The sequence below is a fragment of the Exophiala xenobiotica genome (assembly GCF_000835505.1).
Source record: "Exophiala xenobiotica strain CBS 118157 unplaced genomic scaffold supercont1.6, whole genome shotgun sequence".
NCBI classification, from domain to species: Eukaryota; Fungi; Ascomycota; class Eurotiomycetes; order Chaetothyriales; family Herpotrichiellaceae; genus Exophiala; species Exophiala xenobiotica.
Window position 1 is genome coordinate 1,131,089 of NW_013562489.1, and position 20,787 is coordinate 1,151,875.

General features: G+C 50.9%; 7 protein-coding genes across 10 annotated transcripts; 4 read left to right on the top strand and 3 right to left on the bottom strand.

Moving 5' to 3' along the window:
• Positions 1-680: 680 nt before the first annotated feature.
• On the bottom strand, positions 681-2,888 carry PV05_09725 (uncharacterized protein; the record flags this gene model as incomplete). Its single annotated transcript, XM_013456080.1, has 5 exons — positions 681-1,522; positions 1,578-2,328; positions 2,376-2,595; positions 2,676-2,684; positions 2,737-2,888. The coding sequence occupies 5 exons, from the start codon at positions 2,886-2,888 to the stop codon at positions 681-683; spliced, it is 1,974 nt and encodes a 657-aa protein (XP_013311534.1).
• An 806-nt stretch (positions 2,889-3,694) lies between these two features.
• On the top strand, positions 3,695-4,114 carry PV05_09726 (uncharacterized protein; the record flags this gene model as incomplete). The annotated part of the gene is made up of 1 exon (XM_013456081.1): positions 3,695-4,114. One exon carries the CDS (start codon positions 3,695-3,697, stop codon positions 4,112-4,114), a length of 420 nt encoding a protein of 139 aa, XP_013311535.1.
• Positions 4,115-4,195: 81 nt separating this feature from the next.
• On the top strand, positions 4,196-8,524 carry PV05_09727 (uncharacterized protein; the record flags this gene model as incomplete). Its single annotated transcript, XM_013456082.1, has 6 exons — positions 4,196-4,823; positions 4,935-5,415; positions 5,468-5,528; positions 5,645-6,411; positions 6,459-7,798; positions 7,845-8,524. 6 exons carry the CDS (start codon positions 4,196-4,198, stop codon positions 8,522-8,524), a joined length of 3,957 nt encoding a protein of 1,318 aa, XP_013311536.1.
• A 3,806-nt stretch (positions 8,525-12,330) lies between these two features.
• PV05_09728 (uncharacterized protein) lies at positions 12,331-14,102 on the bottom strand. Its single transcript, XM_013456083.1, has one exon. The coding sequence runs from the start codon at positions 13,961-13,963 to the stop codon at positions 12,461-12,463; it is 1,503 nt and encodes a 500-aa protein (XP_013311537.1). The 5' UTR covers positions 13,964-14,102; the 3' UTR covers positions 12,331-12,460.
• Positions 14,103-14,620: 518 nt separating this feature from the next.
• On the top strand, positions 14,621-16,922 carry PV05_09729. Of its 2 annotated transcripts, none has more exons than XM_013456085.1 (2): positions 14,621-14,719; positions 14,863-16,922. In XM_013456085.1, exon 2 carries the CDS (start codon positions 14,954-14,956, stop codon positions 16,661-16,663), a length of 1,710 nt encoding a protein of 569 aa, XP_013311539.1. In that variant the 5' UTR covers positions 14,621-14,719; positions 14,863-14,953; the 3' UTR covers positions 16,664-16,922. The 2 variants fall into 2 exon arrangements, with proteins under 2 accessions (XP_013311539.1, XP_013311538.1); XM_013456084.1 differs by having other exon boundaries at positions 14,952-16,922.
• Positions 16,923-17,084: 162 nt separating this feature from the next.
• Positions 17,085-18,040, top strand: PV05_09730 (uncharacterized protein; the record flags this gene model as incomplete). Its single annotated transcript, XM_013456086.1, has 1 exon — positions 17,085-18,040. The coding sequence occupies exon 1, from the start codon at positions 17,282-17,284 to the stop codon at positions 18,038-18,040; it is 759 nt and encodes a 252-aa protein (XP_013311540.1). The 5' UTR covers positions 17,085-17,281.
• A 764-nt stretch (positions 18,041-18,804) lies between these two features.
• PV05_09731 (3-deoxy-7-phosphoheptulonate synthase) lies at positions 18,805-20,643 on the bottom strand. Of its 3 annotated transcripts, XM_013456089.1 has the most exons (4): positions 20,499-20,643; positions 20,360-20,417; positions 19,393-20,295; positions 18,805-19,297 (listed from the first exon to the last, which is right to left on the bottom strand). In XM_013456089.1, the coding sequence occupies exons 1-4, from the start codon at positions 20,502-20,504 to the stop codon at positions 19,107-19,109; spliced, it is 1,158 nt and encodes a 385-aa protein (XP_013311543.1). In that variant the 5' UTR covers positions 20,505-20,643; the 3' UTR covers positions 18,805-19,106. The 3 variants fall into 3 exon arrangements, with proteins under 3 accessions (XP_013311543.1, XP_013311542.1, XP_013311541.1); XM_013456088.1 differs by having other exon boundaries at positions 19,393-20,417; XM_013456087.1 differs by lacking the exon at positions 20,499-20,643 and having other exon boundaries at positions 19,393-20,474.
• Positions 20,644-20,787: the final 144 nt, after the last annotated feature.

The window sequence follows — 20,787 nt, forward strand, 5'->3', positions numbered from 1 at the left end:
CCGAATGAACCAGACAACTGCCCACGATCATTGGTATCATCCGGGGTTCTTGCAGTATGCATGGCGGTGAACAGCCTATTCGTATCCCAAGGTCGATCTCTACCTTACTTGCTCAGAATAGTTCTCCAAGGGGTTTTCTGGAGGACGCAAAGGTAGTGAAGTTTCGTAGCTGTACGGAGTGGATGTGGCATGAATACATACATGTTACAAGCCGGGCCTGTTGATCTGGAACAAGAAGAACCCAGGGAAATGATCAGATACAACATGGAAAGGGGTGGCCAAGTGGCTCCAGCATGAGGGGGCTGAGCCTTGCTTAGTCAGCCAGAGTCTTAAACGTTGTCTTCGTCGGAACAGGTCCATTGACATGAAACGTGTGGTATAAATTGATGTCTATCACCAATCTCCAATATGCAAACAGAACGAAGCGGTCGTTGCTCGTCTGGACGCCGCGACGCCTTCTTGAAGTTAACTTCCACGACTCCCTAATAGTAGCGAACAACGTTCGACGACTAAGAAATAGTGGTGATTATGAGCTTTCACATGCTGCTCTTGGTAAGGTGTGTCCGGTCGACCGCACAAGTCTGTCGAAGCAGTTGAAGCCAACCATGATAGAATGCATTGAAAACGGTGATATGTACCAGAGGCCTTATCCAGTCGCACTTGACAAAAACAAAGAAGGTTTATATCAGGTCGGGCTGCGGTTCTGAATCGTGCAAAAGCTCGGGTTCCGGTCTCTGGTCAACAACATGGAAATTCTGACAAAGCTCGATAGCGCTCTCGATTGAGGCAACAGTGATGGGCTGGCCACGCTTGAGGGATATTGACTGCGCGATACTCATGACATTTTTGATCTGTCGACCGTTCAAAGCATGGCTTCTTAGACGTGTGGATCCGTCGGCATCGATACTGACCTCAATTCTGGCGCTACTGCTGGAAGCCCGAGCAAGGAAATCCTTCCAGATAGATTCGCGCCCTGCAGCATCCAGGTTCGGGTAGTCAAGACAGAAGTGCATGCGGCTCATGAATGCCGGGTCGAAGCTCTCCAATCGGTTGGTGGTCAGGATTAGGATCCCTTGGTAGTACTCTAACTCACGCAAGAACACGGAGGTGATGGCGTTCCTGGTCAGGTCAGTTTCAGACCTCTTACTCAGGAAGACATCAGCCTCATCGAGGAGCACGACTGCGCGCCAGAGTTCTGCAAGCTCCAAAATGCCTTTCAGCCTTGCGTGTATGATGTCAGGCCTATCGCCTAATTCACCAGAGCTGATTACGTAGAGAGGACATTTGGCGACTTCCGCTATTGCTTCGGCTGTCATGGTTTTCCCGATGCCCGGAGGTCCAGAGAGGAGACCGATAAGGCCTTTGCCCTTGAAGCGAACGAAGTCGTCGAACGTGTTGTCTGTGGACCGGTGAGAAATGACGAGGTCCCGTATCAGATCTTTCCGGTCCTGATTTAGGACCAAGGACGTCAGAATGTCGGAGTTGAAGACGACGTTGCTGATGTTTGATAGCGCAAAACAACCTAAGTCGATGTTAGTTCAAAATTCTAAGGTACGCGCGAGTCTCCGCGCACATACCCCATGTTTTGTCGCCGAGACTGAAGCCGTACAATTTCGGAGACATCGTCATCCGGAGTTCCTCGGTAATCGCACTCTGCTTGATGGCTGTGAATCTTCCGGTTCGCAGCTTAGTGTCCGGTTGGGTTCTAATCAGGCTGACAGGGTCCAGCATGACCCTACCGTGGCTGTTGAATTTGACGAGTCTGTCTGTACCTTCTCGCATGCCATGGCCCTTATACTCTGCAAGAAGCCTGCCGTGGAATATCTCAGCCCTGTCCCATCTGGCCAGGAGTTGTTGTTTGATGGCCTCACGATCCGGATGCCACTTCAGGGGCAAGAATGGCAATTCGGTCAGGTCCATTTTCCCGTCGAAGCCAGGGATATACAGAGTCATGCGGGTCCTCATCACGACCCTGTTACCGTCGTGATCAAGTTGATCTGCTCGCAGCACGAACAACGGATTTCGGTCACTGTCCTCGGACAGGCCGGAGCTGCGTACGAGTACGGCGAAAGTCTGTCCAAGTTCATCTTGCCCGATGGTAAGAGAATTCGGCGCGAAGAGCATCCACAACAAGTTAGTGGTAATGGTACCTTCTCCGGTGAGGCTCTCAAGTGCAGCCATATCTGCGCCGAACTCCTCAGCGATGAATTTTAGACCTGCAGACAGCTCAAATAACAGGTCTTCATCAGGGTTATTTTTGGCCTTCTCGCGCTGCAGAAGCCCGGCGAGGTCTTCTCTAGAGTGATATAACACTTTGCGATCGCTGAGCTGTAGAAAGTTAGCTTTTCTGTAGATCAGGCTGAACCTATTCTTACTTGCTCCGAATTCCCCCCGTCCGCAAACACTTCATCCTGTACCGTAGAGTTGATACTGAGCAATGCCTCCCGTAGTGACCTGCCCTTGATATCGATTTCGACGGCTACAGGAACCCCTTTCTGCGAGAACTTGGTCCTAACCAATATCACGTACTTAGTCCATAGTGCTCGTCGAGGTTTTCTTGTCGCAGATTTGTAGTACTCCCATTTGCGTTTCGACCTACGATAGTTGTCAAATCGTACACGCGTTCATGCAAACAGCATCCCGGATTCGTAAGCACGATAGTTTCAAATACTCACTTGCTGTAACTGCAGGACAATGTCAGCATATATAGCAAGCGTGTCCGGGTGGTCGTCTCACATCTGATCCGCACGAACGATCGGTTGGCGTTGGTTTTGTGCGGTCTGATCGCTGGAAGTTGTTGCATCCACTGATGATCGGAGTTCACCAGCGGCAAGGTCAAGGTTTCCCCAATGCGTGTGGTGAGACCTCGTTTCGGGCTCTGGAGGCATTGTCAATGATGCTGAAGAGGACAATATAACGGAGTTGCAACGGACGTCTTGCTCTACCTCTGTCCTTCAGCAGAGAATAGAGCTCTTATTTCATCGATCAGGCTGGGCATTCCGCCAAGCTGCATCTGCATCAGGCGTGGCTTTGTCCTGGTGCAGAAACATGTGCCGCAGGCATTCCCCGCCGGCGAGGGTCTTAGACCGGCGCTGGAGCCTGATACCACGAAGTGCACTAGTTTCTGCTGTGCGTGAAGGTGCTGGATCGCACTTGAGGAAGACGTTCCACCCAATCAGCCTATGGCGCAGCCTTGCATGACTGAGCCGTGCTGAGCGTACTATTGGTCGTCTTGCCCAGTCCTTCTCCGCCACTAGCACCAGATTTTAACGACCACCAACCACGATGTACTGTGCACCTCAGCGTCTGCAGCGGCAGGGATGCTCTCCGTAGTAGCATATGGTCATGGCAGGGTGATGTCGCAGGGCGAAATGCGTGTCCGCGAGCAGACCTGGCGTTGCACAAGCGACTCCAACCAATGGGCCTGGTTTGACGCACATCATCCACGGAGTCGCACAAGGGAGGCTGTATGTTGGCAAGCTCAGCATGTCTGTCAACTCAGCCTCTAAGGCCGTTTCAGAAGGCAAATCATCACACGCCCAATATCTTGCGATTCATTGCCCACAGCCACATGCTTCTGAACTCGGAGCCATACTCTACTCCTTGCTGCTCAGGAACTCATCGATTAATTTTGCTTCAGCGTCAAACCCTTGATCCAGCCTGTACATACTCGCGAAGAAACGATTCATGAGACATGGCCACGTCGATTGATCCAACAAACCGTTTCGAGCGGGTGTGCAAGGAGTACATAGCCGCTCTTAAACCTACTTCCGGCAAGGAGTTGTTCATTGAAAAGATACTCCAGTCCCACGGCGCGACCATAGAGCATACTCAACTGTCCGTCACTACCATGATGCAGGGATGCTCCAAAAGTGAATTCAGAATGTGGATGGATAAATATGTCATGCCGGTGGTGCACATCCTGGACAAATTTTCGAGATCAATCGATCAGATGATTGCGGCGTACCCAACGCCATCTGCACTTGTTTGGGGCGGGCTCCGATGTGTCATTGAGTGTTTGATGAGTTACTCGGCAGGCTTTGAAAAGGCAAAAGCTGTTCTAGAATCACTGGAGGGACACATCAGATCTCTGGAGCTCTGCGATACAATGTAGGCGTTGTCTACTCCTTTCGGCCCGATTATCCATCATGTTGTAGGCCTTTCGTATACGCATATCATTGACCTGTTCTATGAGATGACCAAGATATTTGGGGGCGGGTCAATGAAGCAGTTAAGACGCGCCGGACGCCCGTACAACAAATTGGAAAGCGCTCTCAGCTCAATTGAAACTGATGCGAAAGAGCTACATAAAATTTGTACATTCGCCAACGGACACCTACAGCACGGATTGCGACAAGAAGTAACCAAGGTGGTTGAGAACCTCGAACAAGACATAGCCGAAAGAGCTCGCGTGGCAAAAGAGCGCGAATTGAGCGACCGACAAAATCTGGAGTTCCAGCAAGAGAGGCATCTGCGGGAGCTGATAAATTCAATCATCGATGGCGATAATCACAACGCTTATCTGCTCGACGACATCGAGGAAAAGAGATTTAAAGACTCGTGCGAGTGGATATTCCAGACACCACAATGGCACACATGGGTCGCCGAGAATTCTTCAAGTCCAATACTATGGCTGAATAGGGAATATGGCTGTGGAAAGTCCTACATATGTGCTTCCAGTATTTACCGGATCGAGGCTATCAAAAGCTCTTTTCCCGTGTTCCTGCCCCTATCGAGCGACAGGCAAGTCCCTCGACGGCAGCTGCTCAGGTCGCTCGCTCGACAGGTATTGTTTCGCGTTCAAGAACAATGCGGGGAGATCGGTAAGTCGACAGAGGCTCTGATCCACAAGTGCAATAGCAGGACCGGCACCTGTTATAAGGAGCTACTGTCAAGTGCCCTTGGAGAAGTCAAACATGTCACCATTTTTTTAGACGGACTGGATGAGTTCGATGACACCGGCAGCATGAAGAGTTTGATCGATTACTTGATGAACGAAGCCCTCCGACGCTCTGGTCGCGTGCGTCTGTGGCTCAGCTCGCAGGACGTCGACTGGATTTCAAATGCTGTCTCGGCAATTCCTACAAGCTCCGTTCTCAAGCTTCGGGTGACAAGTGACAAAACGGAGAGCGACATTGCTCGATTTCTGGCACACAGCCTTGGGCTATCGACAAAGATTGCTAACGCATGGGATCGTTTTCTTGTGAAAGTCAAAATGAACGTAGAGGTTCAAGGGAGCTTTCTCTGGGCGGTGACGATGGTAGAAGAGCTGAAGCTGCTCAAGCCTGAGACTAGTGAAGAAATGGTTGATTTTGTCCTAAGGGGTCTTCCATCCACCATGCATGGCTTCTACCGGAACAAGGTGATGTCCTATCGACAGAAAAAGATGATATATGAAACCCTGCCCCTATGGAAGTAGGTTGGAACGTACCTGTTAGCTGATTCACTATTTACTCACCCTTCACAGGATCGTACTTTCTCTTTTGCCATTCGCCAACTGGCATTCGCCAAACGCCCGTTGCGACTTTGTGAGATCCGCGAGGCCATCAGCGCAGTCCGGGGCACTCTAATCGTTCTTACGGACGACGAAATCATAAATGAGTGCCCAATTCTGACCCATCGGATTGTGCCTCACGATCAACAGGAAAGTCCTTACCTAGTGCTGTCGCACCCTTCCTCTCTTCGATCATTTCTTCACAGCCACCGCTCTCATCGGTCGGATAAAGAATTATGTCGATACAAGGATTGCGATGTGGACGACGTCGTGGATCCCGACCTCTTGGCCCTTGCGTGTGTAAAACATCTCCTTAAGCGGCGATATGTGGACTTGATCCCGCCAGACTCTCAAAGCATATGCAACAACCCAGCACTGCTAAAGCAACATCCGTTCGCGACATATGCCGCAAAGTACTGGTATAGGCATTGCGACAAATCCTCTCGCTCTCAAGATCTTCAAGCGCTGGTCAAGAAATTCCTTTTGTCGCATAACTCCTACACAAGCCTTCAGATTCAGAGCATTGCCGTTATTGGCCATTTTCTCATCAGTTATGACCCAGTAACCGACATACCAAGATCGTGGAAGCAAAATCTCCCAAGAATGACGGACGACATTGACGACAAAGTTTGCAATATCAAAGAGCAGTATCAAACCATGGTGTCGGACTGGAGCCATCTGTTGCATCTTGGACTGAGTTCAGACTTTGTTGGCGAGCTAGATCGTGTGCGGTGGCCAACTCTTGGAACAGGACGATTTTTGACCAGGTGGGAGTGTCGATATCAGTCCCTGACGATCGGAGTTGCTCCTGCAAGCGTTGCTCCCATATCGAAGCTTGATACGGCCACATGTCGGTTGGTTGCCGCTTCCTGTTACGACGAAAAGCAGCAAGCGCTCTGCTACATGGATGACAGCAGGTTCGTCACGCATCTAAGCAACACAGAGAAGCTAACGGAGACCGCAGTGAAAACAACATACGGCTCTCGATACAGATATGGAGTCTCGACGGGGCCAAGGCCTTGAAAATGCACAGTAGCTACAGTGTGGTTGTCACGAAATCCGACAGTCTCTGGTCGCGATTTAGCACAATCGGCTTGCAGCGCTTGCCTCTGGTACCAAAGGCCTCGCACGCTTCGCTCATCAGTCCAGTTAAACTGTCACTCAATGCCAACTTATTGCACGTTGGCTGTCGGATGTTGCAATTGAGTGGACCGGCAACACAAAGGGCCTACTCAATGTTCGACGTCAGTAGTGGACGTCCTCGTGATTGCTACTTCGAAGAATCATGCCAAGTAGACTCTGTCATTGTGCTTACTCGTCGCAGAATGCCGAAAACAGTTGATACCAATTGGGACCTGGAGCGCACTGCACATGCAATTCGCATGAAAAGAATTCGCGACGCGAATCAGTATGGTCCACAGCCATGGCGAAGAGGGACAAGCAAACCTTACTACGATAGTAGCGAGGAGAGTAGCTCTGACGAAGACGGCTGGAATGTCGGCCACGATGAGGATCTGCACACTTATGAGCTTCCAGAGGACATGGTTATGGAACTAAAGGAGGATTCGGCAGATGATGTTTCCATCCTGGACTACCAATCCGGTGCAGAATCAGACTCTACCGGCCCAGACTATTCTGATTCGTCCTCCGAAGACATTGATCAGCAAGACGACTCAATCCTCGGCAATATGGAAAACGACTCCAATGCCGAGAGCGAGGATGAAGGAGAACTTAGTTCTCTGCTCTCCGATGCAAGCGAGAGACCGTCTGCCTGGGACAGCCTTTCTGAAAGCTCATCAGCGTCCGCTGACGAGGCCAACCAAGACGGGAAAGGCAAGAGGTTTAGCTACGGTGTCCGCATAACCAGCGATTCACGTGGAGCGCACGGCGTTCGATGTGATGGATGTCACTGTCAACTCTACGAGTCCTGGCATTATTGCGCTAACTGCGAGTCTACGGGTGGCGGATTCGATCTGTGTAAAGAGTGCATTCAGAAAGGCTACTGGTGCTACGACCAAAGGCACGATCTATTTGAGTGCGGACCAAGGGGACCGCAAGGAGTCATAAGCTGGCGCACTGCATTGGTCAGGCAAGATCTGATCGTCTTGGACGTCGCCCAAGACCCTCCAAAGGAACTCTACACTTGGCATGGATCTTACCTAGATATGCTGCATGACTCTGCTCCATGCATCGAGCCTCGGACAAAACTAGTGGTGTGGCCGGTCGGTCAGGAGAGGCTGCTTTTTGCGCAGCATGATGGCGGGTCGGCTCGCTTGCATTCGCTGCGAACCACGAATAGGAAAGGTGAGAACTTCAGACTTTGCATCATCATAACTGACACACATATCAGCGCGCCAAATATCGGTCGCCCTGCACTTCTCTGGCTGTGGTCGATATCTACATGCCGCACACATAGAGGCAGTTCAGCTCACGAAGCAGACGAAGCTGATGAAGAAGGGAAGGACGGGTGATAGCCCGCCAATATACGGCCTGATCTTTGTCTTGACAACTCTTCGCATTTCAACAGACAGCGCTCCGACGCGGCGACCGGAAAAAGTTGCACGGCATGTCTACCCTCTGGGACCGTGGAAAAGGCCAATCATATCTGTCCTGCCGTATTCATGGACGTGGACAGACACAGAACTGTATCTGTGCCTCAGCGACTCAACTTTGCGGGTATACAAGGTACCGTTGACACAGGCAAGCAGCAACGTGGACAACACAGCAAATATCACCAGTCCAAAGAACGTCATCTTCCTTCCGCGCTCGGCACAGACCCGGACTGTGCAATTCTTCCCGGCTGATAAGCCAGGAGCTACGTCAAAAGTCATCATCGGTCCACATTACGAACGTAGGCCAAGTGAACCAGTCGTTCTTTTCCTCAAGGATACGGATCTGGGAAAGTGGATTGATGCCTATCAAAAGGAGGACATGAACGACCTCAAATATCTGAAGAAGCGCAAGATGGAAGATTTCGAGGACTTTGATAGTTCTGATTGCGACATTCTTGCCTTTGACCAAGAGAACTAGGAACGGGACCTGACGAAGACGCATTTGCTAAATGCACGATCATCATTCAGAAAGGGCCCTTCACTATCTGTGCGGGATATCAAGAATGAGAAGATGTTAGGCTCAACTTGTGGTAATCTGACCTGGTCAACAAGATGCTATTGTCTATGCTTGAAGAGGCTCCGAGAGACACGATATAAGTTTTGGATGAACTTGGAATCTCTTCTCCTCTATTCTAACAAGGAATGTGAAGATAGTAGTATTCAAAAGATGAGCCTCTGAGACTTGGTTTTGTGATTGCCGGACTATTGCTAGGACTCGTGAGTTAAAGTCTCTAGCTAAGACCTTTTACGGTAGCACAACGTTTTGCACTGACGTTAAGTCGCCACGAGAGCCCCAACAACCGCTGCCAAATCCTTTCGGATATCGAAAGGCTTATCCGTGTCCTTCTTTTCTGCATACAGTTGTGAGCTCGTACGATTTGTTTTAGTAGTCTGGTACTAGCTGCACCGGCCCCGCTTCGAGCTTGATGTTGTTGACCGCAGTTGGCTCGTTCACGATGTGGATGACCTCAACATTGACCATGTCCTGGTGACTCTTTACCATGTGCTTGGGGGAAGTAGACCACTCTACCGAATCGGACAACCATATTCATGTCATGATCCTAAGGTCCGCTGAAGTCGATGGGAAGGACTACCATCTCTTGCCAGATGGCAATATCACCACTCCGGATTGGGCGGAATCGATATCCTTTCCTTTCTGTCCGAGCTTCCCTTGTTCGCCACTGCAGTCGTGAAGATTTGGGTGAGATTCACAGATTTGTTGTCAAGATCTGGTTTCGCGTGGAATTTGGGTCTACCTTGACAGTGACTAGAAAGAAGCTGCAGGCTTGAATTTCTCATTGTTATCCGCTGGCCGGCCGGGGATGAATTTGGAGGATTTGGTCTTGTCGTACTTGAACTTCATCTGCGCTGTTGGAAAAAGACTTCGAGTCTAGATGGAACCGATAATTCATAGATCCGGATGTAGAACTTCGGCCGTTCTTTTGGGTCGTCTCTTGGTCTCCGGCGAAGTATTGCTTGAGATTGAACATTGACTTCAACTGCGATGGGGGATATGAACATTGGTTTGGTAATGAGACCTAATCAATCCTCGGGCCGCAAGGTGCTGCGGGAAAGAGATTGGAAGGACTCCTCTGTTGAAGGTAATATGATGCAGGCGAGGATGTTTCTCTGACGAAGTCTTTCACTCAGGACATTCAAAGGAGGCCGTGTGGAGTTAGGTAGACTGCCCATCGGGGTCTCGTTTGTTTGGTGCATTTTCTGCCGTTGCGACAGGGATGGAATGGCTACTACGTAGTTCCTGTCTTGCTTCGGTGGATCCTCCGAGATTTGAGCAGAGTCGGCTGATGTCGTAGGTGATTGCTGTATATATAGTAGATCAATAGCACAGTCATCGTCAATGGGAACTTTCAACCCTAGAAGGTGTTGAGATCGTCGTGCAGCGGCTTGGGCCTGTACGTCCAGGTGGAACGGATGCACGTCCAGCATCAGTGCAAGGTCGAATAAGACCTTTCTCCCTCGTTCGAGACTGAACTTGTCCGTGGTGATCCCATACCCAAAGGCACGCAGGAGGTCCACGCGGCCGACCTTGACCTTCTCCGTGATGGTCGAGGAGAACGGATTTGCTCGCGGGTTCCAAGTTCGTTTCCCTTCAAGCAACGACAACCTTCTTCGGAACTTCGATCGAGTCATCCATTCGTCTCTGTAGCTCTCCGGCTCGGTGGCGTTTGACGGTCTCCTTTCGTGCTCTCGAATCGGTCCTTCGATCGAATCCTGTGCCATACGGACTTGGAGAAATCTTCTCATCGCAGAGTGCCAAGTCAGTTCGGCGCCTACCAGCGGGTCTCCCGCGGCTGCGGCTTGCTCCCGGTCTTCTCGGTCGCCTTCTTCCGAAATCTCCTCGTCAATGTCAACAAGGTCAATTTGCAGGCCTTTCATAGGAGTGTGTACAGTTTGTGCGAGAATCGACGGTGTTCATGAGTGTTTGAATCGACCCGAACAGGTTCTGTTCTGATAGAGCCTGTCTCCAGTCGAAAGTAAGGTAGGTTGGTTCGGCCATTTTGATGATTCATATATGTCCCTTGATATCGAACCACTCAAAGGCATATTTGGTCGTGTGGCGCGTGGAAAGCTTGGACGACTGGTGGAATGTACGTCGTCGATCTCAGTTGATTGAATTGGCGAGGCCGACCCTCGTTCGGTCGAAGGTCGAGGCATGTCAGAATAGTGCTGAACAATAACAGACTCAAGGATTCTTGATCCAGGGGATCAGTAGGTAGGCGACAGCAGCGATGGGTTTGCCATATAAACAAGGCAACAATAGTCTCAGGTCTCTCAGACCTTCGAAGCAGTCCTGGACCAAGGCACCAGCGTCGATTCCGTACCTGTTAAAAGCTTGATCGGAGGAAGCAGAAAGATTAAGGCTTGCTGCGGCAAGCAAGCTGCTTTTGTGGTACCTTTGCTCCCAACAGGCCTTGCTCTTCAGCTTCTATCCACGGAATGCAAGGCTCTTCTGTTGTTGTTTCCAACCTTTCAAATTCTCCTGGTCTCTCTCCATCAGATGTAGCTTCGCTCAACCCACTCAAGGTTACCTTTCCGGCGGCTCTGCTTGTCTTCTAGAGGCGACTGCGCCACAGGTCGAGGCTGACTTTGGAGAAATCGAAGTCATGAGTACTGTGCTCCTGTAGTGCTTTTGTCCTATTGTCGCTGATCTCACTTTTTAGGAGGATGTCTGCAGCAACCTCGGATGCGAACAATGTTGCCATCGACTCGACAGAAACACCGGAATGATGTTTGATCAGCGCCTGATTCTTCTTTCTTTTTCTGTTTGAGGAATTTGCTTGTACCTGGAGATTTTACAGTGGTTGACTCCTGACCTTTCCCCGTTCATAGCAACGACGACAGCAAATAACCTCCTGACTTGGCCTAGAAGGACAGCTTTCGCGTCACGGCTGACCGGAACAACGGGACTCGGGTCGTTGTAGAAAGGCCTTTTGGGTCCTCTGGTCACGGACTTCTCTTGTCGATTTCGGGTCGTCATTGCTAGCAAGCTTCATCAAGTCGAAGACATTCAAGATACCGTCGAGACACTGGACTTCCAGGTTGTGGAAAACCGCTATCCAACCCATCTTGGACTCGAAGTTTTTGGAGTTGGACGCCTTCTCGAAGGCACAGAGTCGGTAAAAACGAGCACGACGCTATGTGTCGGCTCGCAGATCAAAATAAGAAGTGGTCGAACGTGTTCAGAATGTCCAGTGACTCGTATCTGGGCGAAGATGGAATTCTTCAGGGATGAGCTTGAAAACAGTGCAACGGAAGAAGATTCCTACCTTCTGAGATCCGCAGTCTCATGGAAGATAGAGGATGATATATATATGTAACATCATGGCGCGCTTGTCAAGCTCCATCACCCAAAGAATAAGGTGGTCAGGGATGATCAGTCTGGAAATTCAGCATCCTGGCCTGCGGGAAGTGTGGGTTTGACATGCCCAAGAACAGGATCTGGGTCGCGAGTCCGGTGATTGTGACTCACGGCGCCTCAGACGAACTGGCCTTTGCATCCATCTTGAAACCAGGCTTCACGGTGACGGACATTCTGCATTGCATACATGGTTGCAGAGTGAAAGCCCATACCCGAACACTCCCAGTGGGCCTTCGATTCGCAGTGCGAGAGGGAGCAAGGATAACGTGCAGCAGTCACGCAAGCCCCTGGCAGTGATGCAGCGGCACACTCCACAGATCAATCTGAGATAGGATAGCATGCGAATAATATTCACTGAGATGTAAGCGCAGGACAAATGTCGCAGATTGACGCCATTTTCAGAGAGCCCTCAATAGCCAAAAATTCGATGCGACCTTCACCAGAAAACAAATAACTGCTGTATATGCTGCCGCACTACCAACCACTTACTTCATCCTCACCTTCGTGAGTCATCCTTTGCAGCCGCTTCGCAATCCCTTCAGCAGTCTGCCAGACCCGCAAAAGGTTGCCGCCTGCCACCTTGCCAGCGTCCTTGTCGCTGACGCCCATCTTAAGCAGCTCAGCGATCAGGTTTGGGTACTTGTCCACGCCTTCCAAACCACGCGGAGTCAGGTCGCCCATGCCGTCGAAATCACTGCCAAGCCCAACATAATCATACCCTATCTTGTCACCAATATAGACAATGTGTCTAGCCACTTGGTGCAGGGTATTGTTCTTTTCGTAGAATTCTGGAACTATGCTCGAATTGGGTGGGGGTAAGCAGGAGATAAACCCTGGCGAAAAGTTGACCATCACCAAGCTTCCAGTTTCCTTGACAAGATCCAAGATGTCATCGTGTACATTTCGTGGATGCGGACACAAGGTAAATGCTGAAGAATGGGAGAAGATGACTGGGGCAGCGGAGGTCCTGTTGCTCAGAACCGCTTTTTGCGTCCAATACGAGGTATGAGAAATGTCGACCAGCATACCAAGTCGGTTCATCTCGCGAATGACGTCTCTTCCGGCTGTGGTGATACCTCCACGATGGTACGGCGCCACCTTGGTCTCCCCCTTTGAGGTTATAAGGGCAGCGTCGGCAAAAGCATTATGGCAATTCCAGGTAAGCGTCGCTGCACGCACACCCAAAGCATAGTACAGACGAAGAGTCGAGAGAGGAGCCGACTGTGGAATCTGGTGCAGTCCTTCGATGCTGATGGGCGATATCACTGATCTTGTAGCATGGAAATTGCTCAAAGACACCGAAAGTGGTGCGGTCGCAGACGTGAAATTTTGAGGATATTCACTCTGTAACCGTCGGACCAAGTCGATCTGTGACAGAGTATGAGCAACCGCGGTGGCATATGTTTCGTCTGAAAAGTCGTCACTGGCGTCGTCTGGACACACGACAAATGCGCTCCAAAATGAGCCTCCGACCAGCCCTGCCTGTAGACGAGGCAGATCAACGTTCGCCTCCATCCCGCCGTTCTCGAATCTATCTTTGAACACCTTGGTGTGCAGCTTGTTCTGATATGCAAACCGGAGGAAGATAGCAAGGTCATTATGGCCGTCTATCAATGGAGTATGGTCAAGGATATCGGCGACTCTGTCTTCAATGGTCTGAGGAGGGTGCTTGGGCAAGGGCAACGGCTCGTTAGTGCCGTCTTGTAGTCTCGGTCTCAACAGAGCGACCAACAGTCCCAAGAAGATAACGACCGTCAAAAGTGAAGCGATCCCGTTCAAGGCCGATCTTGCATTTGTCGTCGATACAGACTGCGCATCATCCTCTTCACTGTCATCTATCCAATCTTTGGTCTGCGACTCCGCTTCTGAAGCCTGTATACCAGCGTAGCCTTTATATCTCGAAAAGCCATATCCCTGGATCTCTGGGGCAGGGTCGTTCTGGGGAAGAAGAGGGTCGACCTCGGTTTTGGTAGACATGGGGATGATAGTCTGGCTTGTGCAGCGACTTTCAGCTGCGAGATCAAGGGGTGTAGCTTGAGAGGGCGTCGGGAATCAGTTTCTTTATGTGACAACCCTGACGCCGCTGATATACATACTACCTGATCGCGTACAGAGTGTGTGTTCATTACCAAGCAAGTCCTCTGCCTGCCTGCGCGTTATCAAGCCAAAAGACAACGCCGGCGCCTTATCGATAACGGACCGGGTAAATGAGGCCCCGACTCGCCGAGCTTTGTCCAAGCAAAGATTACTGCCGCTATACTATCCACGACTGCCTAATATGGCAATTCGCGTACCAAATTCGGCTCACCGCCTTTGTTTTCATCAGCCAGCAACGGCGATATTTGGGTACATAATCTCTTTTCCTAGTCACGTGCCAAATCAATTTCTCCTTTGTATTGTATCCTCTCCAGCGACCGGCTAGCGCATCGAGACCAGCCTTGACCAGCGCTTTCATAGTAGAATGCTAACATGGAGATGTTTGCGAATCACTATAAATCTATAGAATATCATATCCACGCGTGCTTCGGGGGACTGTATCACAATCGTCTTTGGCGCGAGGAACAACAGTCACGTGACAACCGATTCAGGGACGCAACTGCGACGCGCAGCTTGTAAACTGAACATCAGCTGCAAAACAAATCGATATTTGTCCCTTATACTGCGAACTTCAATGCTTTCTGACAAGTCAACAGAGTTGGCAATGATCATTGGACATTGGCTCTAAGCTCGTGTGTAAGACGCCCACCAATCCCGAGATTTCCAGCATGACCAGAAGATGCGAAGTAAAACGCGTTTCGGACGCAGCGCATTGCCCCCTGTTATTCGACCCCGGATCCACCTTCTTGGGTTCACTGACAATCATTTTCCATCCTTAGGTTCTGTCAATTGATTTTGTCGTCTATTTCGTGTTTACCGCAGTTGCCTCGTCGAATTTTGCTTGCTGACTTGCGCTTTCCGCTTGCAGTCATGTCTGCCAATTCTGGAAGCGGCGGAGTCAGAAACCTTCGGGCTATGTTCGAGAACAAAGCCAGCGATCAATCCACATCTCCCCCAAGTCGAGGTCGATCCCCAAACCCTTCGGAAATCTCCAACGGCAGTAGACCTGTCAGCAAAGTCAGAGCAAGCTTCGTTGCAGTTGAACGACCAGGCGAGAACGGAGGCGCACCCATACTAGGTCTGCGAAGAGCGAGCGAAGTGAGCAACCGAGAAGAGAACAAAGAGAATTCGACGACAGCAGCTTTCTCACCAGAAAGACGTGCTGTCCCGAGAAATATGTCTTCACTCGAAGGCTCAGGAAAGGAGGAACAGCCACAGAATGGGTCAACAAATGGTGGACTGGGAAACATCTTGAAAGGATCTGCCTTTGCTGAAAATACACCCGCAAAAGATAGATCGGAGGTGAAGAATCTGAACAAGGCTCTCGCATCTGGCCAAGTACAAGAGAAGCTCTCTCAATCACCTTCGAAACCCAAGGATGAGGCGAAGGCCGCAGCGATGGTTGAGAAAATGCAAACCAACGGAGGTAAACCAGGACCACCTCCTGCTACAACTCTGCAGACCACAAAGTTGGCGCAGCCAGTAAAGGCACCTCCTACAAGGCAGATTGTTACAAAGACTGGTCCCACCGCAAAATCAAACCCTTCTCCACGATCGCCTGTTACCTCGAAATCATCTCCCAGAACGCCAACCTCCCCGATAGCGCATATAAGAGGTGGACCTGCCAAGATCAAAGGTGTTATGGAGTCAGCTAAACGAGCGCAAGAGGCGAGAGAAGCAGCAAAGCAGAAATCAGAACAGCCGAATCAGGCTCAAGCTACAGTCCCAAAATCGAATACACCGCAAAAGCAGGCTACCCTTCCCGTCAAGAAAGATAAAAAGCCTACCTCGCCCAGGGCTGTACGGCCGAAATCTCCGACAAGGCCTACGAAACTTCCTGCCGCGGCTACAGCGACCACCGCCTCAGCGGCAGCTAAGCATGATGCACAGATTTCACCAACGGAAGCCGAAAGTCGCAAATCAATCGCGAAGAGACCTTCCACTATTTCGATGAGACCCCCTCGAGCAAGCACATCATCCACTACAGGCACGCTAGCCAAGAAGACTTCACGTGCTTCTTTGGCCAATGACAGACCCATATCACGAGTCAGCACAAGCAAACCGGATGAAGGGTTTCTAGCGAGAATGATGAGACCTACAACAAGCAGTGCGCAGAAGGCTCATGAGAAAGCTCAAATCAACAGTCCTCCTAGGACGAAGGCTGCATCGACGAACAAGCACAAAGACGCTCCGAAGCAGAAGGCACCACCACCAAAGATGCAGCTGGAGACACGCCAGGACGTTGAGAATAAGAAGGAGGATGACGGTGACCAGCGCGTCTTACCTGAGGTGGCTTTGGCTTCACCTCTTCAAGTTGTCAAGGAGGATCCAATGCAGTCGACCGGCGAACCCCAATCAGACTCCGCGGCTCGCACTGCAGTGGAATCAGCTCCGTCCGTGCCTGCCGAACCGAACGAAGCAGCCAGTTCCCTGCCCGCTGCCACGGAAGAATCTGCGTCTTCTGAACCTGCCAAGTCAGTGGAGGTGATTCCTTCTGTGCCTTCTGATGCCCTGGACCCAATTACTTCTGAGGCTACTGAAGCATCTGAGCCAGTCAATGGTCACAATGCCGATGTTTAGGAAGCTATTTTCGTCTTTGGAGATCTCGGTTCAGAACCCAGTTATTTTATGATCTTACTCCTTAGCGTTCAGCGATTTGCTTCTGGCACTACCTATTTAGCGGCCTCTGAAATTTCATTCAATTTCGTCTCCCCTGGTTCTGTTTCCTATCCTCAAGAATCCTCAGGAATGCTCGAACAAGGGCTGTGTCCGAAAAGGGTAAGGCGCCATTTTGAGGCTTATTGATATACACTTCCGGCGTCAACCCATCTTATTCAAGTCGACTTTGGGTCTAGCTGCTCTATTCAAGTCAGTATTGAGCATAGACCGATGTTATGTCTCATTATGGACTTGCATCCCCTCTCTCGCAGGATCTTTGTGTGCTTGTTATCCGGAGCTTCTTGCGGCCTGGGTCTTCTGGTATTTTCTTTCTCTTCGCCATCATACCACGAGCACTTCGGCGATGCTCGGCTTGTCCTTCGCGTCCCTTTATGCTCGTGAGTATCGAACAATGGCTAATCTAGTTCTCAAGATGGTTCTTGATAAGGTTCAAGTATCGCCCTGAAAATTTCCGATCCGCAGCATCTTTACAATTCACATATCAAGACATACTCATTTACTTACAAGAAAACAATCATCATGCAATTATCAGCGGCAAAAGTCGCCTTCATCCTGGCCTTCATCTCGGCCCAGGCTGGCGCCCTCCCAGCTCCTTCTGCGCACGATGGATCCGTGGGACAAGGAAGCCATGCCCACAGTGGTTGGCAGGGGGGCCAAGGTCACGGCGGCCAATATGGCGGACCTGGCGCAATGGCCCAAGGTCACGCTGGGGGACATGGAGGCCCTGGTGGCAGTTGCGGAGGTTCCTATTTCGGCGGCATGGGTGGCAATCGAGGCAACCACGGGCCCAGCCCCGACGAAGAATTCGATGAAATTCTTGAGCGCCGCCACAGCGATGCCAAGTTCCGTGGACCCCAGGGCAAAACCCTGGCCTACCCTGCACATTTCCGCGATGGCCAGCGCCTGCACCAAAAGGGCGAACATGGACCCATGCCTGACGAGGGAGAGTTCGAGGGCGACGAGGACTCACACCTCGAGCGCCGGCACAACTATATCACGCAACCAATGGCCAACTGGAAGTGGTGGCAGAACCAAGGCAAAAAGGGCGGCATCCAAATCAAGGCGGGCAACCCGAACGTGTACCCGATCGATATGAAGGACGACCCGATCATGGACCGGCTTCCCTGGAAGCGTGATGTCGAGGACGACGAGGTGGTCGAAGAGGACGAGGCGCAGATGGAAAAGAGAGGATGGATCCATCCTACGCGCCCAGAGCAGGTCGATCTGACTTTCCACGGTGGTTTCAGGGACCACAAGACGCCGAAGAAGGGCAACTAAGTGTCAATAGAATACAACATTGACTGTGGTATGGAGCGGGACAGAAAAGGAGATGTCGCTGGACATCATTGTCTCCAGTCCCGCCGCCGCCGCTGCTACTCCTCGGGGATGTTCAAGCAAACAGAGCGACTTGGATTTGGTTTTTATTTCGACTTTACTTCTGGTAAACAGTCGCTGGACTGGCTGGTAGCCCCGGATTCAAGTCTTCGCCTCGTACGGGTACGGAGTCGAAAAGATGTTTTCTGCTGGACAGAACCAGGACACGAACTTCACTACCTAGGTATGATGTTTCTACCAGATTGCCGATGTCAATCGCTAGCATACAGGGAGATGGTCGGTGGTCCACGCCTTCACTTCTGTCTTTCCAACTTCTTATTCTTCAATTCTCGAGCCGCCTTGCTCTGTCACCGACTACGGGCCTTGGTAATGCACACTTTTCTTCGGTTCGAAATGTCCGACGGAGTGGGAGCAGGCCGGGTCAAATCTTTTTTTCCTCCTGCGGCACAAAATGCCTTCAAAGGGCTTCCCTTGCCTTCATTGACTGACCAGGCAATTTACGATATGATGGCGCCTTCATCACAAACGGCGGGCGAGATCTTGTCCTCCCCCTTCCCATCAACTCTCGGGTACCCTCTCTTGGGGACTCGGACGTGGGACTACAATGGAAGGGCAAGACCCTCAGCTTTACTGATATTATGACCCTCTCACCCTCAACAGATATTTCTGTTCTTTCCGAATCCAAAATCAGAATGCAAATCATGTATTCGCCTCTTTGTACACTGTCTTACTTGATGGAGCCTATTCCCCTTTCCTTTTCTTCAGTCGTTAAAATGCTGCATGGAAGCTTCAGAGAGTCAATTGAGGGTGAAAGACAGATGAGGCTCACTCAGGGGTGGGCAGGCTGAGCTTTAGCCTTGCCTCGTCGAATTGTCAGAGCTTTGTAGAACGAAACACGATGTGAAGACGGGTTGAATGACGAGGAATGCTTTTCCCACCTCACCTGTAAGGTATCTACATTTTCCAGTCGAATGTACTGTGTAAGCGTTCCCTGCTCTCAAAAGGTCGTTTATGAATGGCCGTTTTCTGTTGTCGCTGTACCATTGACAGCCTTGCCACCCAGTTTCTCTCTCCTTTTCTGGACAGCCTTGGCGAGGACATCGAGCACGAGTTCGGTGTCTTCCCACCCTATACAAGCATCTGTAATGGACACCCCATACTTCAAGCCTGCCTTGCCTTCTGGCGGCACTTTCTGGCTTCCTACAGACGAGCATGTTAGCATTCGGTTTCAGATCGGGTTAAAAGCTCATATTGAGGAACACGTCCCGCGCTCAAAAACGAATGTGAGAACGTACCTTCATTGATATGACTCTCGATCATAACGCCCATGATGCCCTCTTCTCCCTCCTCAATCTGCTCCGCCAATACCTTGGCCACCTTTGGCTGGTTCTTGTGCTGCTTCTCACTATTGCCGTGCGAGCAATCCACCATCACTCTTGGACTGAGGCCCTTCGCGGCCAATTTCTCCTTTGACTTCCTGATACTTTCTTTATCGAAATTCGTGCCAGTAGTTCCACCTCTTAGAATCACGAAACAGTCCTCATTGCCAACAGTCCCTACGATTGCGACCACGCCAGGTTTCGTCACGGACAGAAAATGATGAGGATGTCTGACCGCACCGATGGCATCAATCGCCACGCCCAACGTCCCGTCCGTGCCGTTCTTGAAACCCACGGGGAACGACAGACCGGAAGCCAACTCGCGATGTAGTTGAGACTCGGTCGTGCGCGCACCAACAGCGCCGATACTCAGCAGATCCGCCAGGAACTGCGGACTGATGGTATCAAGCATCTCGCTGGCGATTGGCATCCCGCGGGCAGTCAGATCCACGAACAGCTGCCGACTCAGTCTGAGTCCCTTGTTGATCAGGAAACTACCGTCGATCTCGGGGTCGTTGATCAACCCCTTCCAGCCCACCGTCGTACGTGGCTTTTCTAGGTATGACCGCATCACAATAACCAAGTCGTCCTTGTATTTCTCCTTCATCTTGAGTAGCCGATCGCAGTATTCGAGGGCAGAGACAGGGTCGTGGATTGAGCAGGGGCCGATGATGACCAACAAACGGCGATTGGGATCTTTGTCGTTGACTACGGCGACGCAGTCATCTCGACCTTGTAGGACGGTCGCCTTGGACTGTTTCGTCTGCGGGATTTCATGTTGTAGTAGGTCTGGCGGTGTGAGAGGATTGTAGCCGCGAACTAACGACGAGGGTCAGAGGGGAGCCTGGACACGGTAACTTGGACATAATGGTATTCAACATACTCCGCCAATCTTCTGAGCTTTCCCTGTCACCAACATGAGGATTCGTGATATAGTAGGACTATTTGTTTGGCCGGTGAGTCAGTCGGGAACGAAGAATGCGGGGATGCGCCAGTACGGTATTGGTAGGCGAAGTACTCACAGCCATGATCAAAGGCTTGTCGAACGGGAAGCAAGCGGTAGGTCGGTGTTGTACAAGAGGAAGACAATGAGTCTGAATGAGCAAGTCGGCGGCAGCGACACCTTGGAGTCATGCGCAAAAAATCGTGGGCCGACAGAGTCTCGATCGGGAACTTTTGGTTCCTTGCATGACGCAGCCAAAAATACCTTAAGTACATTACTGTCATTTACGGAGTCGCCGATTGGATCCAAGGACAAGTAACGGAGTACTAGGAAATAGTAGCAACGTCGAGCATGTGATCGTTACCTAG